General features: G+C 42.5%; 1 protein-coding gene across 1 annotated transcript in view; it reads right to left on the minus strand.

Annotated features, from left to right (window-relative positions):
- TXNRD3 (thioredoxin reductase 3) overlaps positions 1 to 15,893 on the minus strand; it is a 708,837-nt gene that overhangs the window by 412,154 nt on the left and 280,790 nt on the right. The window contains exon 9 of the mRNA XM_044078410.1: positions 15,148 to 15,263. Coding sequence (XP_043934345.1) covers positions 15,148 to 15,263 — 116 coding nt within the window. The remainder of the gene's footprint in view (positions 1 to 15,147; positions 15,264 to 15,893) is intronic.

Here is a 15,893-nt window from a genome sequence, read left to right on the forward strand (position 1 = left end):
AAAAGAAATCTATGAGAGTCAGGGACCCTGTAGTATCTGTCCAGCTTAACAGGAGCTGGAGGTAAAGAGTCAGGGGTCAGACTAGACTCTGAGAACGCATCATCTACAATATCCAACACAGGTGAGATAGCTAGAGGATGTGTTGAGGTAGTAAAAGGAAATCTCTGAGCCTTTTCTCAGATTCTGAAAAGTCCTGGCTCTCCCAGTGAAAGTGCTCCCTCATGGTATGCAAGTTTTCCCCAAAAGAGTAATCCTCAGGAGGAGAAGCTGAAGGAATTGATTCTTCAGCATCAGAATCCTCATAGGGGGGAAAGAGAACATTCCTGATCAGAAAAGGAATCAGAAGAAATGGAAACCTGATCTGAAGATTCATAGTCTGTCTCTTGCCTAGGCCTCTTATCAGGAGGGGGATGGGAACCCCGGATCAAGGTAATTAAGTCTTTGGCCATTTTGAGCATCTATTTTTTGGGCATGGAGGCCTGTCCTTGTGACTGGTGAACTTGTTTCTTTGCCTTTAAAAGGTGTCTTAGTCTTTGAAGTAGGTTTAATATACAACTGTTTAGGTCTGAATACACCACGTACCAAATTGTTTATTTGCCTTTAAAAGGTGTCTTAGTCTTTGAAGTAGGTTTAATATACAACTGTTTAGGTCTGAATACACCACGTACCAAAGACACGCGCGTGAGACTGTGGTGCACGGTCCCGAGCAATAGAACGACAAAACCAAACGGACCAGCACTCCAGGCAGAAGAGATGTAATAAATAACTTTTATTAGGTAGCAAAAAAACTACCCCTTAAATACCTTATTCAAAATTGGTATAGTCCAACCAAAATTTTTTAAATAAAAGGTTTTTTTTAAACAACCATTTAGGGTAATATTGGAACATCCCAATTGGTTGGAGGTTTAATTCTGTAGGACCAAACATGGATCTAAATGATATTTTGAAGGGGTTATCAGCTGATATGGATAATTTAGAGGCATTTGGCCTTGACAATGGTCAGGTTTCCATGTCGGACAATACTAATATTAATACTCAAGATAGATGTGGGTCTGTTTTTACTAGGTTAAACAGACAAATGAAAGTTCTTAGAAGTAATATTTGGCATTTAAAGCTGTTAAAAGCATATAAAGTCAAAGACATCACACCTAGGGGGCTTATGATTAGGTTACAGCCACTAGTGGCTAATATTGACAGCCAACTAACAGAGGAATGGGCCACAGCCCAACATCAAGCGTCCATGTTGTTTGTGGACTGTCTTTTTAAGTACTATATAAGAAATATTGAAAATGGCAGCATCGGTCAAGGCGCAAAGAACTGGCGTCAGGGCGTCGGGCCTAGCTCGTCCTAACCATTGGGTAGTCAGTCTTCCTAAACCAAAATACCAAAGTATAAGGCAAGACAGAGGCCGTCAAAAAACACCAAGCCACTCCTGCCAAAAATCTGCAATATACAACCAAATGTGTAAAACCCAACCCCACAACCACCTAAACACACAGAGTCCTAGGAGGAGGTAACCAAAATTAGCAACAATGTTCCCAGTCGAAAAATCTCATGCACCATTAAGGTACAAAACTGAACTTCTGTTCTTCATTGGCATGCAAACGCCCCTAACCAAGAGTGAACAACAAGCCTTGTGAGAGGTAAGTAGAGCTATGCAAAATCACATTTAGAGAATCTCCATTTATAACTTAAAGTAAGCTGTGGCAAAACCAAGATAGGTGCCACTGCTGAGAAGACCTGGTGATGCTTCAGAAGTATTAGAGGAACTCAAGTATAGTCAGCTTGAAGGATAGTTGCCACCCCTTAGATATGCTTGTTGAGTGGCAGTGACCCCTGAGCTTAAAATAGTTTGAAAAGAAACAGGCTTGCTCACTTGAATGAGTGGGGGACAACAAAAATACCTGAGATGCAAAAAGCAATCATAGAAACTAGAAAAGCTGACACGGAAACAGCTCCCCCCTCAAAAATAAAAGAAAAATAACTGCCTGTGTACATCTAAAGTGTGCAAAATAAATAATATTAATGTGCCTGTGGTTAGTAGCAAAATTAATGAAAATCTTTTCCCCCCCTTATTTTGAACTCGTAATAATGCCCATAGTAGGCTGAATTATAGTTCTAGTTAAAGCCACACTAGAAAGCCCCTTGAGCATAAAAGTGTACTTAAGTTAGTAATAACACCTATCCTTATGTCTTCATGAAAAAAAAGCCAATTAAGCAGTAGAGAAGGTTTAAAAACACACACCAAGTCTTGCAAGCAGGAAATCAAGAAGGAGCCCAAGCCCATAACAAAAATGCCAATTCAAGAAGTAGCCACTTGACTCTAAAAGGTTGTGGGACTGCAATTCTTCAAAGTCTTGGATCTAAAGCAGGAAAAGGAGCTCAAAATGAATCTTATATGATTTGCCCCACAGAAACTAAACCAATGAAGCAGTAAGTGAAAAGAATGGTGGGTGCCAATCATAGTTTAGGCTGAAATTGCTCCAAACAAAATCATCCACTCCAAAAATTTTCACCTTTGTTGCTTCTCGGAAATTGCTGCATACTAGGTCAAAATGAAACAGAATTTTCCAACTTCAACTTGTTGAGGAAAATAAGATCTGCTTCATTTTCACCATTTATATCAGTTTGAGGATGGTGAGTTTCAAATCCTAATCACATTTAAAAAAACTCTTTGAGTGATGAGAATTGGTGCTGGAAATAGGAATATATACCGGGCTGCTTCCTTTTACCAGAAGTGAAAAAGACATTACCCAGTGTGTTTCCTTCCAGAATAAGCAGAGACCTGTCAATCATCATGGCTTGGCTTGTCTACTGAGAGATGAAGTAGTGAGTAGAAGTGTTGCAGGAGCCAATCTGGGCTTCGTATTTTCATCACTGAGAGAAAGAGCATCCTGACCTTTGAGCACCTTTGGGAGAAGAAACAGTGGAAGAGCACTTTATTTGATTTGTGGGCTGTTTAAAGAAGAGCACTTTATGTCAAGCTGTTGGATGAAACCCTTGACACAGCTTTTTGAAAGCTGGTGGAAGACACTGACCATTTCCATGCTGGTTAAAAGATCCCATGACCATGTCAATTTCCAAAATATTCTGGTGCAAAGTTTCCACCTGCTATGTCTGTTGTAAGAAGAGCGAAGTCCCAGTGAAAAGGTTCTGTGCTCAGTTGCCTGCATTGCCTGAAGAAGAAAGGTTAGCTTGTTTGTTCTGGTACATGATCCCAGTTGTGTTGTGCCCTTGAGAGGATACCTGCCCTTCCCCTTTCCTGTGTCTGTACTAATGTCATACAAACTGGACTGCTAACTCCTGAAAGCCCCTGCCTTGCTGAAGACTAACAACATCTCCTTCATGTTGTTATGTAGATGCTGTGACATCTCCAGCCATGTTGATATGTAGATGCTGGCATCTAGCAGGCGACTGTCCAACTTCCACTCACATTTAGACTAGAAAAGCATCCCTCATGTTGGCGCAGCCGTTAGAGTCCATGTTCGCCTTCTTATATGAACAGACCATCCAAAATTCTTCTAATGCAGCCCTCTATCAAAAATTCTTTTTGAATGCAGGTATTATTCTGGCGCAGTCATACATTCCTGGGCATTTAAGGTAGCAGCACATTTTGAGATACATTGGCTTTCCGAATTGAAGGACTTGGCATGCACATGAAGAAACCCCTAAACTACTCTGAACTTGCAGCTGAAGGGACTGTCCTGTTAGTCAGGGGATGCAAAGAAGATAGTTGATCGGGGTTAAAAAGCTGTTCTACTTTTGCACATCCGGGGACTGGACTTGCAGTCAGACTTGTTGAGTTCTAGAATACCTGGAAAGCACATGTCTTATTCTTGTACTTGTCTGGACTTTTCTTTGCACAACAGAACCCAGGGAGTCTGGCACTGCTATGACTTTCGTCAGATGAAGTGGCAGGCATCTTAGCCTGCTCACCAAGGATCAGGCTCTTAGTAACCTTACAGGGATATCTGGAGCCATTCCTTTTGGCCTGAAACAAGTAGCACTGGGCCATAAACAACAAAAAGTAAGAAGCCTCTGGAATCTCCAACCCTATGAAAGCTGAAGTCTGATGCAGAGGGGAAGGCATAGTTAGGAATTTCCAGCTTGAAGCGCAGATAGCAGTGCAGACTAACTGATATTTCCAGCTGTTGAAGGTTTGGGAATGTCCAGATAAGTGTTGAGTTAGATAGATTCCTTGCAGGGTAAAGTTGTTATCCCGTCTTTCACCAATTGAGACTTACGGGAATGTTCAGATAAAGTGTTGAGGGAAGGGGACTGGCTGAATGGCCCCTATTTGGAGTAACAGAGAAATTGAATTGTGAGCCTTCTTCTAGTGGAGAATTGTACACAGGGACTGGCTGAATGGCCCCTATTTGGAGTAACAGAAAATGGCAGCAGTGGTGAATCTCGTAAACAAGCTTGTGTTGGCATGCTGAAGCAAATCCCAAAAATCTTTGAAAAACCTGTAAAAGGGGTAGTGGGTGAGAATAGAAAAACCACATGTGGTCTTGGTAATTAAAAGCCCATTCTTTGAAACTGAACAAAGCCCTCCTTCCAGTCTGTGCCCAGCGAGAATGTACTGGCAGCTAAGAACCCTGTGAGTCAGCAGATGAAACCCACGAAAGCTCTGTCCCTGCCCTAAAGACCTGACTGAGCAGTGGGGCACTCCCTGTTCTAGAACTACCCTAACAGTAGGCTCTTCTCTGCTAAACCCTGCCCTAGACTGGCTCTCCTCTTGGGAGATATGTCAGCAGAACTTAAAAATGTTTCTTACTTTTCTTTCTAAAAAACCGGTGGCTGCACCTGCAAAAAGTTTATAGACTTTTGTTTATAGACTTAGCCTTGTAATTCTGCTCAGGAGACCGAACCAAAACTCAACCAGAAGACTGTAAAGTGGACATCATCCTTGTCTGGCCATCCTCAGCTAGCCTCTACAGCCTCAACCACACGTTGCCTGCGATCAGGACCACATTGTTCCGGTGCAGACCACCCCTGCAAGGCTGCACAGAATCAAACCACATTTTGCTTCAATTCTTTATATGAATAATTTTGATGAGACTAAATTTTTTAAATTTTGTTCAGGACACCTTCAATAAAAGCCCTCAGATTTCAATTGTGAGAAAGGAGATATTTTTGATATTATAACATGAAAAAACGACCAATTCCTCATATTTCATGGAAGAAGTATAAGAAGTATCTTTATTTTCCAGAAAGCCAGCCCTCGCCTCTTTATCACCAGGATTTTTAACCACAGAAGCCTACTGCCCTAGACCTCCTAAAAGATACTTATGTCTGCCCTAGACTCTTAAAAAATCCAGGTTTAGCTCAGGCAGGAGGCAAGGCTATCAAGGTTTAACTGGGGCAGGAGAAGAAAATCAGACCACATTCAAGCCTCAAAAATATCCTAACCACCTTTTCAAGAACAGAAAAAGCCCTTCTAGGGCCTCAGAAAAAAGTAAAAAAAAATCCTAAACTCTTCCTGAAAGAGAAAAGGAATTCTCTCCCGACAAAAAATCCTCATCCACATCAGAATGAGGAGAATGAAAATGAAAAAAATCCTCCTCGGGAAGAAGAATACTCAGGACATCACATCAGAATTCAGGAAAGAACTCGAACACTGCTCTCCTGCAAGAAACTCAGGCTCCCGAAACCTAGAACCGATAACTGCTCTCAAAGGCCTCCCACCCCAGGCTATCCCCAAATCTGAATCCAGGAGGGGCGTAGAAATCAAAATCATAGTAATCCGCCTCTAGAATTTTTAGGCAATGCTTGCACTGGCCTGACCCTCAAAGAAGCCTTGGGGGCCTGCCTGCCCTCAGGCCTTTGGAAAAGAAGAGAGACAACAGAGGCCTACTACCTGAGAAGCCCCTCAGCCTGGCCTAAGCCCCAACAACCAGTCCCCCTGTAAAGTCCTCACCCTGCCTGTAAAAGTAAAGTCTGACATCTCCTAATCCCCTCTTCTCTGCCTAAGACTCCACAGAACTCTAGTTCAACCTCCTCTAGGCACAAGAGCTTTCTGTCCTAGGCTTCCTGAACTTTTGCTGTCTAGTCTCCGGCATTTTTAGCTAATTTGTCCGCGCTTCATTTTAAACGGTCAACAGTCTAACCTTCTCTTATTAACTAGCTTTTAAACACTAACAGCACACAGTCATCCAACTACCAATAGCTCAGGCCCTAAACAAAGTATACACAAGGTATGGTAATCCCTATGAGGTATCTGTTTCCATCACACAAGGTATGGTTTCTAACTTTTTATCTGGCTACCCACAAAATACAGTTATTCAAACAAAAAAAAAAAGAAAGCAGACTGAAACGAAAAAGCAACTTTGGTCTGGAACTGATTCCCGAAGAAAATTTTCAAAACTCAACCTTCGACCAAACAAAACTGCTTCTGCTCCGCAAATGCAAAGGCAAAAGACTGAGGATATGCAAGACGAGGATATGGTCATGGCCGTGCCCCCCCGTCTGGGCCGTCAGCCTAGTCTTGACGCCGGCCAGCCACTCTTGGTATTCGGGCCGACTGGACAGCGGACTACCCAATGGTTAGGACTGCAGCAATGTGGAATGAAGAACATCAATGACTATAGACATACAAAACATTTGTTTAGAGGCGGAAACTTTTTCTAATGAAGATTTTTACCCACGTTATTTGTCAGATCTAGCTAGGGATTTAAATATCATGGAAAAGCAATTAAAGAAGAAGAAAATGAATAAGTTTCAAAGGGATGCAACAGATTATGGGAAGGGTAGGCCATTTATTACCCAAAAAAATGTTAGGTTTAATGAAGGAGTTAATAAAATACCAAACAGTAGAAAGAGGCCTAGATCCATATTAAAGAGAAATGAACCCATAAATAGTGTTACAACAGATGATGATTATTCATCTACAACAGATTTTGAAACTTCCTCTTGCCAAGTGTCCCCAGTGGCGAAAAAGAAACCGGTCACCCCTTTAGGCCCCATAAACGCAGGGCAGGAAGAAAACATAAGACCAAATACAGGCCCGACCAATCTTCAGGTGCTTTTGAAACAAATGATAGCACAGTAAACAATGTTTTGAACATCTCCTCATATGCACTTACGGAGGCACAAGTTAAAGTGTTAAATAAAGGGCTCAATTTTATACCCACATCTTTAGTTCCTGAGCATTTATTAACAGAGGATGTTAATTTTTGTAGAACACTTAAATTAAAAGCCTTTTTTTCAGACTCAACAGACTCTCAAAGATCTATTGGTTTCCGTTTTGGTAAATCTAATTTCGCACCTCCTGTGGATGTGGCGATTTTCAAGAAGTGTGTTATGAAAGATTTACACTTTTCTAATCAGGTTGTAACAACTAATAATAACCTTAGCCAACATGAAAGAATTGCCCTTTCACAATTGAAAGCCAACAAGGACATTGTCATCAGTATGGCGGACAAGGGGGGTGGCATTGTTGTGATGGATTATTCGAAATATAGGGAAGAAGCATGTAAACAACTGTCCAAATCAGAGTTTTATATACATATGGCCATTGACCCGACCACCAAATTTAAAACAGAAATTGATGTTTTTTTGGATCAGGCGGTGGAGGGGGGCATAATTTCATTACAAACGGCCAGACAGTTGAAGGTTAAGGAGCCCATGCCACAATATTTATATTTGATCCCCAAAATACACAAAGATTTGAATAATCCTCCAGGCCGCCCAATTGTTTCAGGCAGGGGGTCTTTAACGGAACCAATATCAGCCTTTCTTACTGAACATTAAGCCTTTACTGAGTCAAGTGAGATCAAGGCTTAAGGATACCACTGAATTTTTAAATATTGTTAACGAATCACAATTGGAGGAAGGTTGGCTATTATGTACCATGGATGTTTCAGCCCTATATACCAGCATACCCCACAAAGCGGGGGTTAAGGCAGTCTCTTATTGGTTGGGTAAGGCCAATTTATACACTCCGGAGTTCAATGGTTTTTTAACTAGATTAACTGAAATGGTCCTACAAAAAAACATCTTTTATTTTGAGGGGGACCCATATTGGCAAATCAAAGGGACAGCTATGGGGGCATCTTTTGCCCCCATATATGCAGATTTGTTTATGGGTTTTTTCGAATTACAATTTATATATGATGCAAGTAATAACATCTATATGGAGAAATTGGATATCTGGCGCAGATTTCTTGACTACTGCTGGTTGGTGTGGCGGGGAGAGAAGGAAGAGTTATTTGAGTTTGTGGAATATCTTAACAATAATCCCTATGATATACAGTTTACAGTTAATATTGGGTATCAGGAAATGGTGTTTTTGGATGTAGTGGTGCAAAGACTACCTGATCATACTTTGGGCACAACCATCCATAGGAAATTTCCCCAATATAACACTTTATTGCATGCCCAAAGCTCTCATCCCCGCCACATAATTAGAAATATCCCAAAATCACAATTCTGGCGCCTTAAAAGGATTTGTTCAACAGAAAGTGAATATTTTAAACACACGGAGGACTTGAAATCTAGATTCAGGGTCAGGGGATATAATATGCAACATCTTAACAGGACTGTTGAACTGGCAGGACATAAATCCAGAACTGAATTATTGGAGTATAACCATCAATTTATAAATGACAGTAACAAGGACCAACAACCAATTAGACTGGTAACTACCTATGGGAGCAACACATCTCACTTTAGGGACATTATAAACACACACTGGGATATTTTAAAATCTAACCCTATTTTAGATGGGGTTCTCCCAGACAAATGTGCCTTTTCGTATAGGAGGAGGAGGTCTATACAATCACAGCTGACACTAAGAGATTCAACCCACCCTCAGTTATACAGACTACACTTTCTGGTGAGCCACTAGTGGGATGTTATCCATGTGGACATTGTGGGGCCTGTCAGCATATTAACAAAACTAAAGAATTCAGTAGTAAAAACACCCCTAAGGTTTTTGATATTAACATCTTTGGAAATTGTGGGTCAGATTGGGTCATTTATTTGGCCTTTTGTCATTGTTCGGCATTTTATGTGGGACAGACTTCTCGACCCTTAAGGATTAGGATTAGTGAACATTTAAGTGCCATTAGGAATAGACGGGCCTCATGAAACAGTGATTTCTCTTGGAAGAGGGCTTCAGATGACCCAACTACCTTGGTCTCAAAATTTTGAGAATTTCCAAAAATGAGATGTTCTCAAGTGAAGATACAAGGGGCCCTTCCCCTTAGTTGAAATCTGTCTCTGTGAGCGAGTCTGTTGGAGAGTTGACATGTCTTCTCCTGTACATATGTTTCCAAGGGGCATCGGAGGTAGGATGCTCTGGACAGGGCTCAGAAGACTGAGGGGAATCCTGAATGTCTACTGTCGCCAGGCTTGGAGGAACTGGATGTCCCAATGGGACAGGAGAAGCAGGTTCAGGACCCAACCCCTTCCACAGGGGGAATGGGTACAGCTGAGAAAGTAAGATGTCCACTCACCAGGAATGGAGAGAGCTCTCAACCACCTCTAAGACATAAGCTGAGGGGGGGGAACCCACCACCCCAGTAGGAGCAGACGCATCCAAACTAAGCTGGTCCTGGGAACAGAACCAACTCAGCTCTGCTCAGATGTCAGCCTTTGAGCAATCTAGCAACAAGGCTCCAAGAGTATGGGAAGGCAAGTTTGGAGTTGATCCCAGACCCTCAGTACCAACACTAATACTTCATCTCGGAGACCATTCTAGATCCACTGCTCTTGGAATCAGATGGAGCAGAGATATCGCTGGAGTAGAAGCTGACCAAGACAATCCCTGTGAGAAACTCTGATCCAAACCCCCCAAAATCAGAAGGTAGATCGAGGAAGGAGTAACCACAGGCAGGGGTGAAGGACCAAAGCTCACAGGTCTGACAGGGTTGGAGCCAGGACAACACACTGCTGAATTTGAGTCCTGAAAACTTCCTCATCTTCCTAGCCACATCTGCTTCAGGTACATCAGACTGATCTTATGGAGGAAAAAGAAACTGTAGGTCTTGAAGATTTATGAGCTGGTCTCCTATAAAAAAGGGGGAAGCTCAGTCCAGGAAAGACCAGCTCTGGCAAAAATCTTGGCTCCCATAACGGAAGAGTTTTGAGGTTCTAGAGCTACTGGATCCAAAGGCAAAGCTTGAGCCCAAGCTTGACAGTTGCAGGGACAGAGACAAATATACCAGTGATAAGGAGGAATGGTCGGGAACATTTCCAACATTATCTGCCTTTATCCTTGGCCTTGTCAGCACTCTTTTCCCCTTTGCGTCCAAATGACATTTTAGCAGATAGGGAGGTTCCAGAAACAGCAGAAATAGCATTGGACGATTTTCCACAGGGGCTAGGACAAGTCCCTTAAATACAAGTTTATTGCGCCATGTAATGACAGCCCTCTGACCAAAAGCAGTACAAATATTACTGTCGTCATCCAGATGGACAACACTCAAACAGTATACACATTTATTTATTTCATTTATTTTAGTTTACTAGGGTAGTACACTGATCACTATAAATCATTTGCAGGCAAAGCCTGAGTGAACAGATTTCACAAGAAAATAGAGCAAATTCACAAAGAGTAATTTCAGAAGATAGATAATCCCATAAATAATTGGCACAATGCAGAAATATTAACAGAGTAAAAAATCTAATATAAATTAATTTTAGTTAATATGAGAGAAAAGCAGCAGCTGAGAACAGAGGGTCAAAGTAAAACCGATGCAGGTGAGGAGGACGTTAAGTTATGTGCTCATTGGAAAAGTACTTGCAATGTCTTGAGTTGAGATCTGAAGGTGGTGAAAGAGGGAGCTTCAAATAAGCATCCAAACTGGGAATCCTGTGGTCACAAGCAAAGCATTTTTTAAACCCGGATGGCTGCTCAGCACTGGTAATAGACACACTACTACTCTACTACAGAAACTAGGAGAAACCAATAAATTACTATTGTAACAACAATTTCACTCACAATAGCACCTACTCTAAAGGTAGAAAAAGTACAGTTTTGTACCTACCATAAATGTAGATGTCCGAGAGGTATGCATCTGCAGTCCTAACAAATGGGTTGTCCTGCCTCAGGCAGCCCTTCGGTCGGCCGGATTCCAAAGTCTGGGTCTGGCCTCGGCTGATGTCGCACTTCACCCGACGTCATAGCTGCTGTCAATTGGGTATAAAGGCATCAGCCGACGCCATTTTCCTCAGTGTTTCTTGCCCCAGATGCCAGGTGCCCTCTAGGAAGGCTAAATTTGGATAAATGCAAATGATTCCAAACAGTAGAGAGCAAACAAAAATAAACATGTATGTACATATATACAAACAAATACACCATAATAGATTCCCCCAGCTAGCTACAAGATGGGCAAATACCCTAGGAGTACCACAGAGGGGAAGGAGGGTGGGTAATCCTGACTGCAGATGCATACCTCTCGGACATCTACATTTATGGTAGGTACAAAACTGTACTATGTCCTTCAAGGATGCATCTGCAGTCCTAACAAATGGGTAGAATACCATAGCCAAACTGGGGGAGGAGGCGCTAAGAAGATTATGGTGTAGTTAAGATCCCTTGCAAAACAGCAGTTGCAAAACCTGCTCGGGATCTGGAGTATAAAGGCAGATTATAATGCTTGGCAAATGTATGCACGGAGCTCCAAGTAGCAGCCTCTAAAATGTCTTTGGTAGCCACTCCTCGTAAGAAAGCTGTAGTAGTGGCTGTAGCCCTTGTGGAGTGAGGTCTGATGTTTTCTGGAGTTGTCTTCCCATGAAAGGAGTAACAAAATCTAATGCAATTTCCTATCCATTTTGAGATTGTCTGTTTTGAAATTGCTTTTCCTTCCATTCCTGCTGCATATGCTACCAGAAGCTGGTCAGTTTTTCTATTGTTCTTGGTTCTGTCCAGGTAGTAGCAATTGCCTGTGTACATCCAAGGTGTGCAGTAGTCTTTCCCCCCCTGTTCTGTGGGTTGGGGAAGAATGTTGGTAGGTGGATTGCTTGGTTCAATGATACCCTGGAGACCACCTTTGGCATAAAAGTAGGGTTAGTTCTCAAGGACACTCTATCCTGATGGAAGATAAGGAAGGGCTGTACTGCCATTAATGCCTGTAATTCAGAAACCCTTCTTGCTGAAGTGATTGCAAGCAGGAACGCAGTTTTCCAAGATAAGAACTGTAATTCTGCTGTTGCTGCTGGTTCAAAAGGGGGAAGTGTTAACTTTTCTAGCACAAAGTTCAGGTCCCATGTAGGCAGAGGTGGCTTCCTTGGAGGCTTTACATTTTTAATTCCTCTCAGAAACTGCCTGAGTAGAGGATGAGAGAAGACTGGAGGATCCATGTTGTATTCTGCTGAAATTGCTGATGCATGAATCTTGATGGAGGAGTAAGACAGGCCATTGTGGAAGAGTTCTGCTAAATATTCCAGGATGTTAGCTATGTTTGCCAATGATACATTTTCTCCTTTTGCTGCACTCCAAATGAGGTATCTTTTCCATTTTGCTGAATAAGTCTTCCTTGTGGAGGGTCTGCGAGCCTCCAGGATAATGTCTTTAACCCTCTGAGATAAATCTGGGTTATTCTGTTTTATGTAAGATTCCAAGCAGCTAGCTGCAGTGTTTTCAAGTTTGGATGCAGGATCTTGAAGTTGTTCTGTGTTAGCAGCAGAGGAACTAGAGGTAGAGGCCATGCGGGTGCCCAAGACATACTTCTCAAAAGCAGGTACCAATGCTGCCTCGGCCAGTCTGGAGCTATCAGTATGATCCTTGGGTGATCTTCTTTGATCTTCAGTAGCACTTTGTGCATCAAAGGAAGAGGTGGGAATGCATATGCTGTTAGGTTTTCCCAACTGAAGGATAGGGAGTCCACCTTCCAAGCAAGTGGGTGGTATGTCCTTGTGCAGAATTTTCTCAATTGGCGGTTGAGTGGGGATGTGAACAGGTCTATTTCTGGTAGCCCCCATTTCTTTGTAATGGATATGAAGATGTCCGGATGCAGCATCCATTCGTGGGCATCCGTGGTAGTTCTGCTTAAGGTGTCTGCTAGTATATTTTCTTTTCCTGGCACAAATATGGCCTGGAGCTGAATGTTGAGGTTCAGGGCCACATTCCACAGGTCCATTGCCATCCGGCATAGAGGATATGAATGTGTGCCTCCCTGCTTGTTGATATACCACATAACTGTGGTGTTGTCCGTCCTTATCAGCAAATGACCTTGTTGAAGAAACGGTCTGAATTGCCTGTTTCACTGCCAGCATCTCTTTTTCATTTATATGTAGGTTCAGCTGGTCCTGTGTCCATAGGCCTTGTATACACTTGTCTGCCATGTGTGCCCCCCAACCGAGGTCTGAGGCGTCCGTGGTGATAGTCTGGCTTGGGTGAGGGCTGTGGAAAGGCAGTCCTTTGTTCAACTGACAGGCCTGAGCCCACCACAGGAATTCTTGCTTCAGGCATGGAATTATTGGAATTTGGGTTTCTAGGCTGTGCTTGTGCTGAGACCATAAATTCCTTAGGTACCATTGCAACTTCCTCATATGTAGTCTGGCATGTGGGATCAATATTATGCAGGATGCCATGTAACCCAGGGCTTGCAGGACTTTCCTTGCTGTAAGCTGGTTCTGCGTTGCTAATGCCTTGAAATAGAGTGGTAGTTGTTTTTGCTTTTCTGCTGTGAGAAATGCCATTTGATTTGATGTGTCCAGTTCTGCACCCAAGAATGTAATCCTTTGGGATGGTACCAGCCTTGACTTTATGTTGACTGTGTATCCCAAGGCCTGCAATAGGTGAATAACCTTTTCCAAATCTTTTGTTAATTTGATCTTGTTGTCCGCTTGTATCAGGCAGTCGTCCAGGTATGGATAAATTTGAATTCCCTGAAGCCTGCAATGAGCAATTACTGATTTAGCTGCTTTAGCCCTAGAGAAAGCCTTGATAGACATGGATGCAGGGGGCCTAGCAGCTCCACGTGCAGGAGTAGATATGTCTAAAGGAATAGTATCTGATAAATCCTGGGTGCCTGCTACAGCAGGAGAAATTTCAGTAGCAGATTCAGTCATGCTGTGTGAGGCCTCGGCTGTAGGAGGTATGCTTTCGGCCGAAGGAAGAACAGAAGACTCTGTTTCAGCCGAAACAGACACTCGCGGTTGGCTTAACCGTGGTTTCGGCCGATGTGAAGTCGGAGTCTCAGACGGCATTTTGTAAGCAAAAGCGGGACCAAAAAACTCCTCCGCAAACTCCGACCGACGTCCAAGTGTCGGTTGAAGGAAGCACAGGCTAGACAAGCTGCTACATCGTGGTCTGGACCCAAGCAAGGAAGGCAGTAAGAGTGGAAATCCTTATGAGGTATTTGTTTCCCACAAGTTAAACAATTATTTACTTTTTCTGACATCGGCTGAGGCAAGAAAGAGTCCCCAACGTGGTACTTAGCTTTTTAGAAGTCTTCGGTAGTAGAAATCTCTGGATCTGACCGACCGGCACTTGCGAACAGCTTCTGCTTCGGGCACCGTGCGGCAAGAAAGACGGAGGAAAATGGCGTAGGCTGATGCCTTTATACCCAATTGACAGCAGCAGTGACGTCGGGTGAAGTGCGACATCAGCCGAGGCCAGACACAGACTTTGGAATCCAGCCGACCGAAGGGCTGCCTGAGGCAGGACAACCCATTTGTTAGGACTGCAGATGCATCCTTGAAGGACATCTGCATTAACAATGACTGGTTCCAAAAGCGCAAGGAGGTAAGTTTTTTTACAAGGAACATTTCACAAATACCATATCAGTAGCACCTTCCAGGCTGAAATAGAGGTGAAGGCTCAACACTGAAAAATGAGGCTATATGAAGGAATACTGAATTGTTTAGTAGAAAAATCTTCTCCAGTTTGGATAAAATAAAACAAGGAAGGCAGAAAGCAAAAACTATCTTCCCAGCTTAAAAAAAGAAAACAGTAAGGCTTTGGTAAAAGCAAATGTACCACGTTAAAGACAGCACATGTAATGAAAAACATTTTACATTTACCATGCCTGACAAATATTTTAATGCGAGTACACCACATACAATTTCATACTTTAGAGCATACAGGCTCAAAAGTAAAATGTTCAGCATTTGACAGACAGTACTTTAAGGCAAATTGTGAAAATGTTTTGTAATTAAGATCACATGCTCTGGTAATGTACAGAAAGGAGGACTCACCTAGTAATACAGTACTCTTTATCACCAGGCACACCAAGGTACCGTGGTCTTTCTCCTGTTGCTAACACAAAATATGCTGCTGTGTGAAAAGTCTCTTTGCCTCTTTTATCAGTTGCCTGTAAATCAACAATGTAAAAGATGTGAAACACAGTTTCAGGATCAGAAAAAAATATCCAACAAGTGATTTATTTGTATGTTAAGGCACTTCAGTTCACTGTCACATGAATTTCCATACAAATAAGCCATAAGACTGATAAAGGAACGTATACTTGCCTGAACCAACTCACAACAGTAGATGCTCAAGTGATTTCTTTGTTTATGTGGATTAGCTTGCAGGCAGCCACATGTAGTTCTGACTTGACTTCCATAGCTTTCTCACATTCTGAGGGAAGAACTTTTTTGCCTACATTATTGGCTTGAAGCACAGCTAAAACTGGGGGGCAGTTTATGGCATTGCCATTTTTTTTTTGTCAGCAGGAATATTAGCAGCAAACATGTTCACGTCTCTAGTAACCAATATCCCTGTTCCTCAGCTTGAAATGTTACAGTGCTGGCATACTTGAGGTGTTCACCCATTTAACTTCAGGTAACACAAAAATGCACCTTGGAATGCCCTCTGGAACTAGCGGGGTATCAAGGTTAATATTCACAAGTACTAAACCCTTTCCACTAAAGCTAAATACTAGCAAGGAGGGAGCAAGAGTAGTACAGTCTGAAGCCCCTAACATGAGTCTGTGGCTACATCT

Source organism: Protopterus annectens, chromosome 7.part0 (genome assembly GCF_019279795.1).
Source record: "Protopterus annectens isolate FY-2018-M chromosome 7.part0, PAN1.0, whole genome shotgun sequence".
In the NCBI taxonomy this organism is placed as follows: domain Eukaryota; kingdom Metazoa; phylum Chordata; order Ceratodontiformes; family Protopteridae; genus Protopterus; species Protopterus annectens.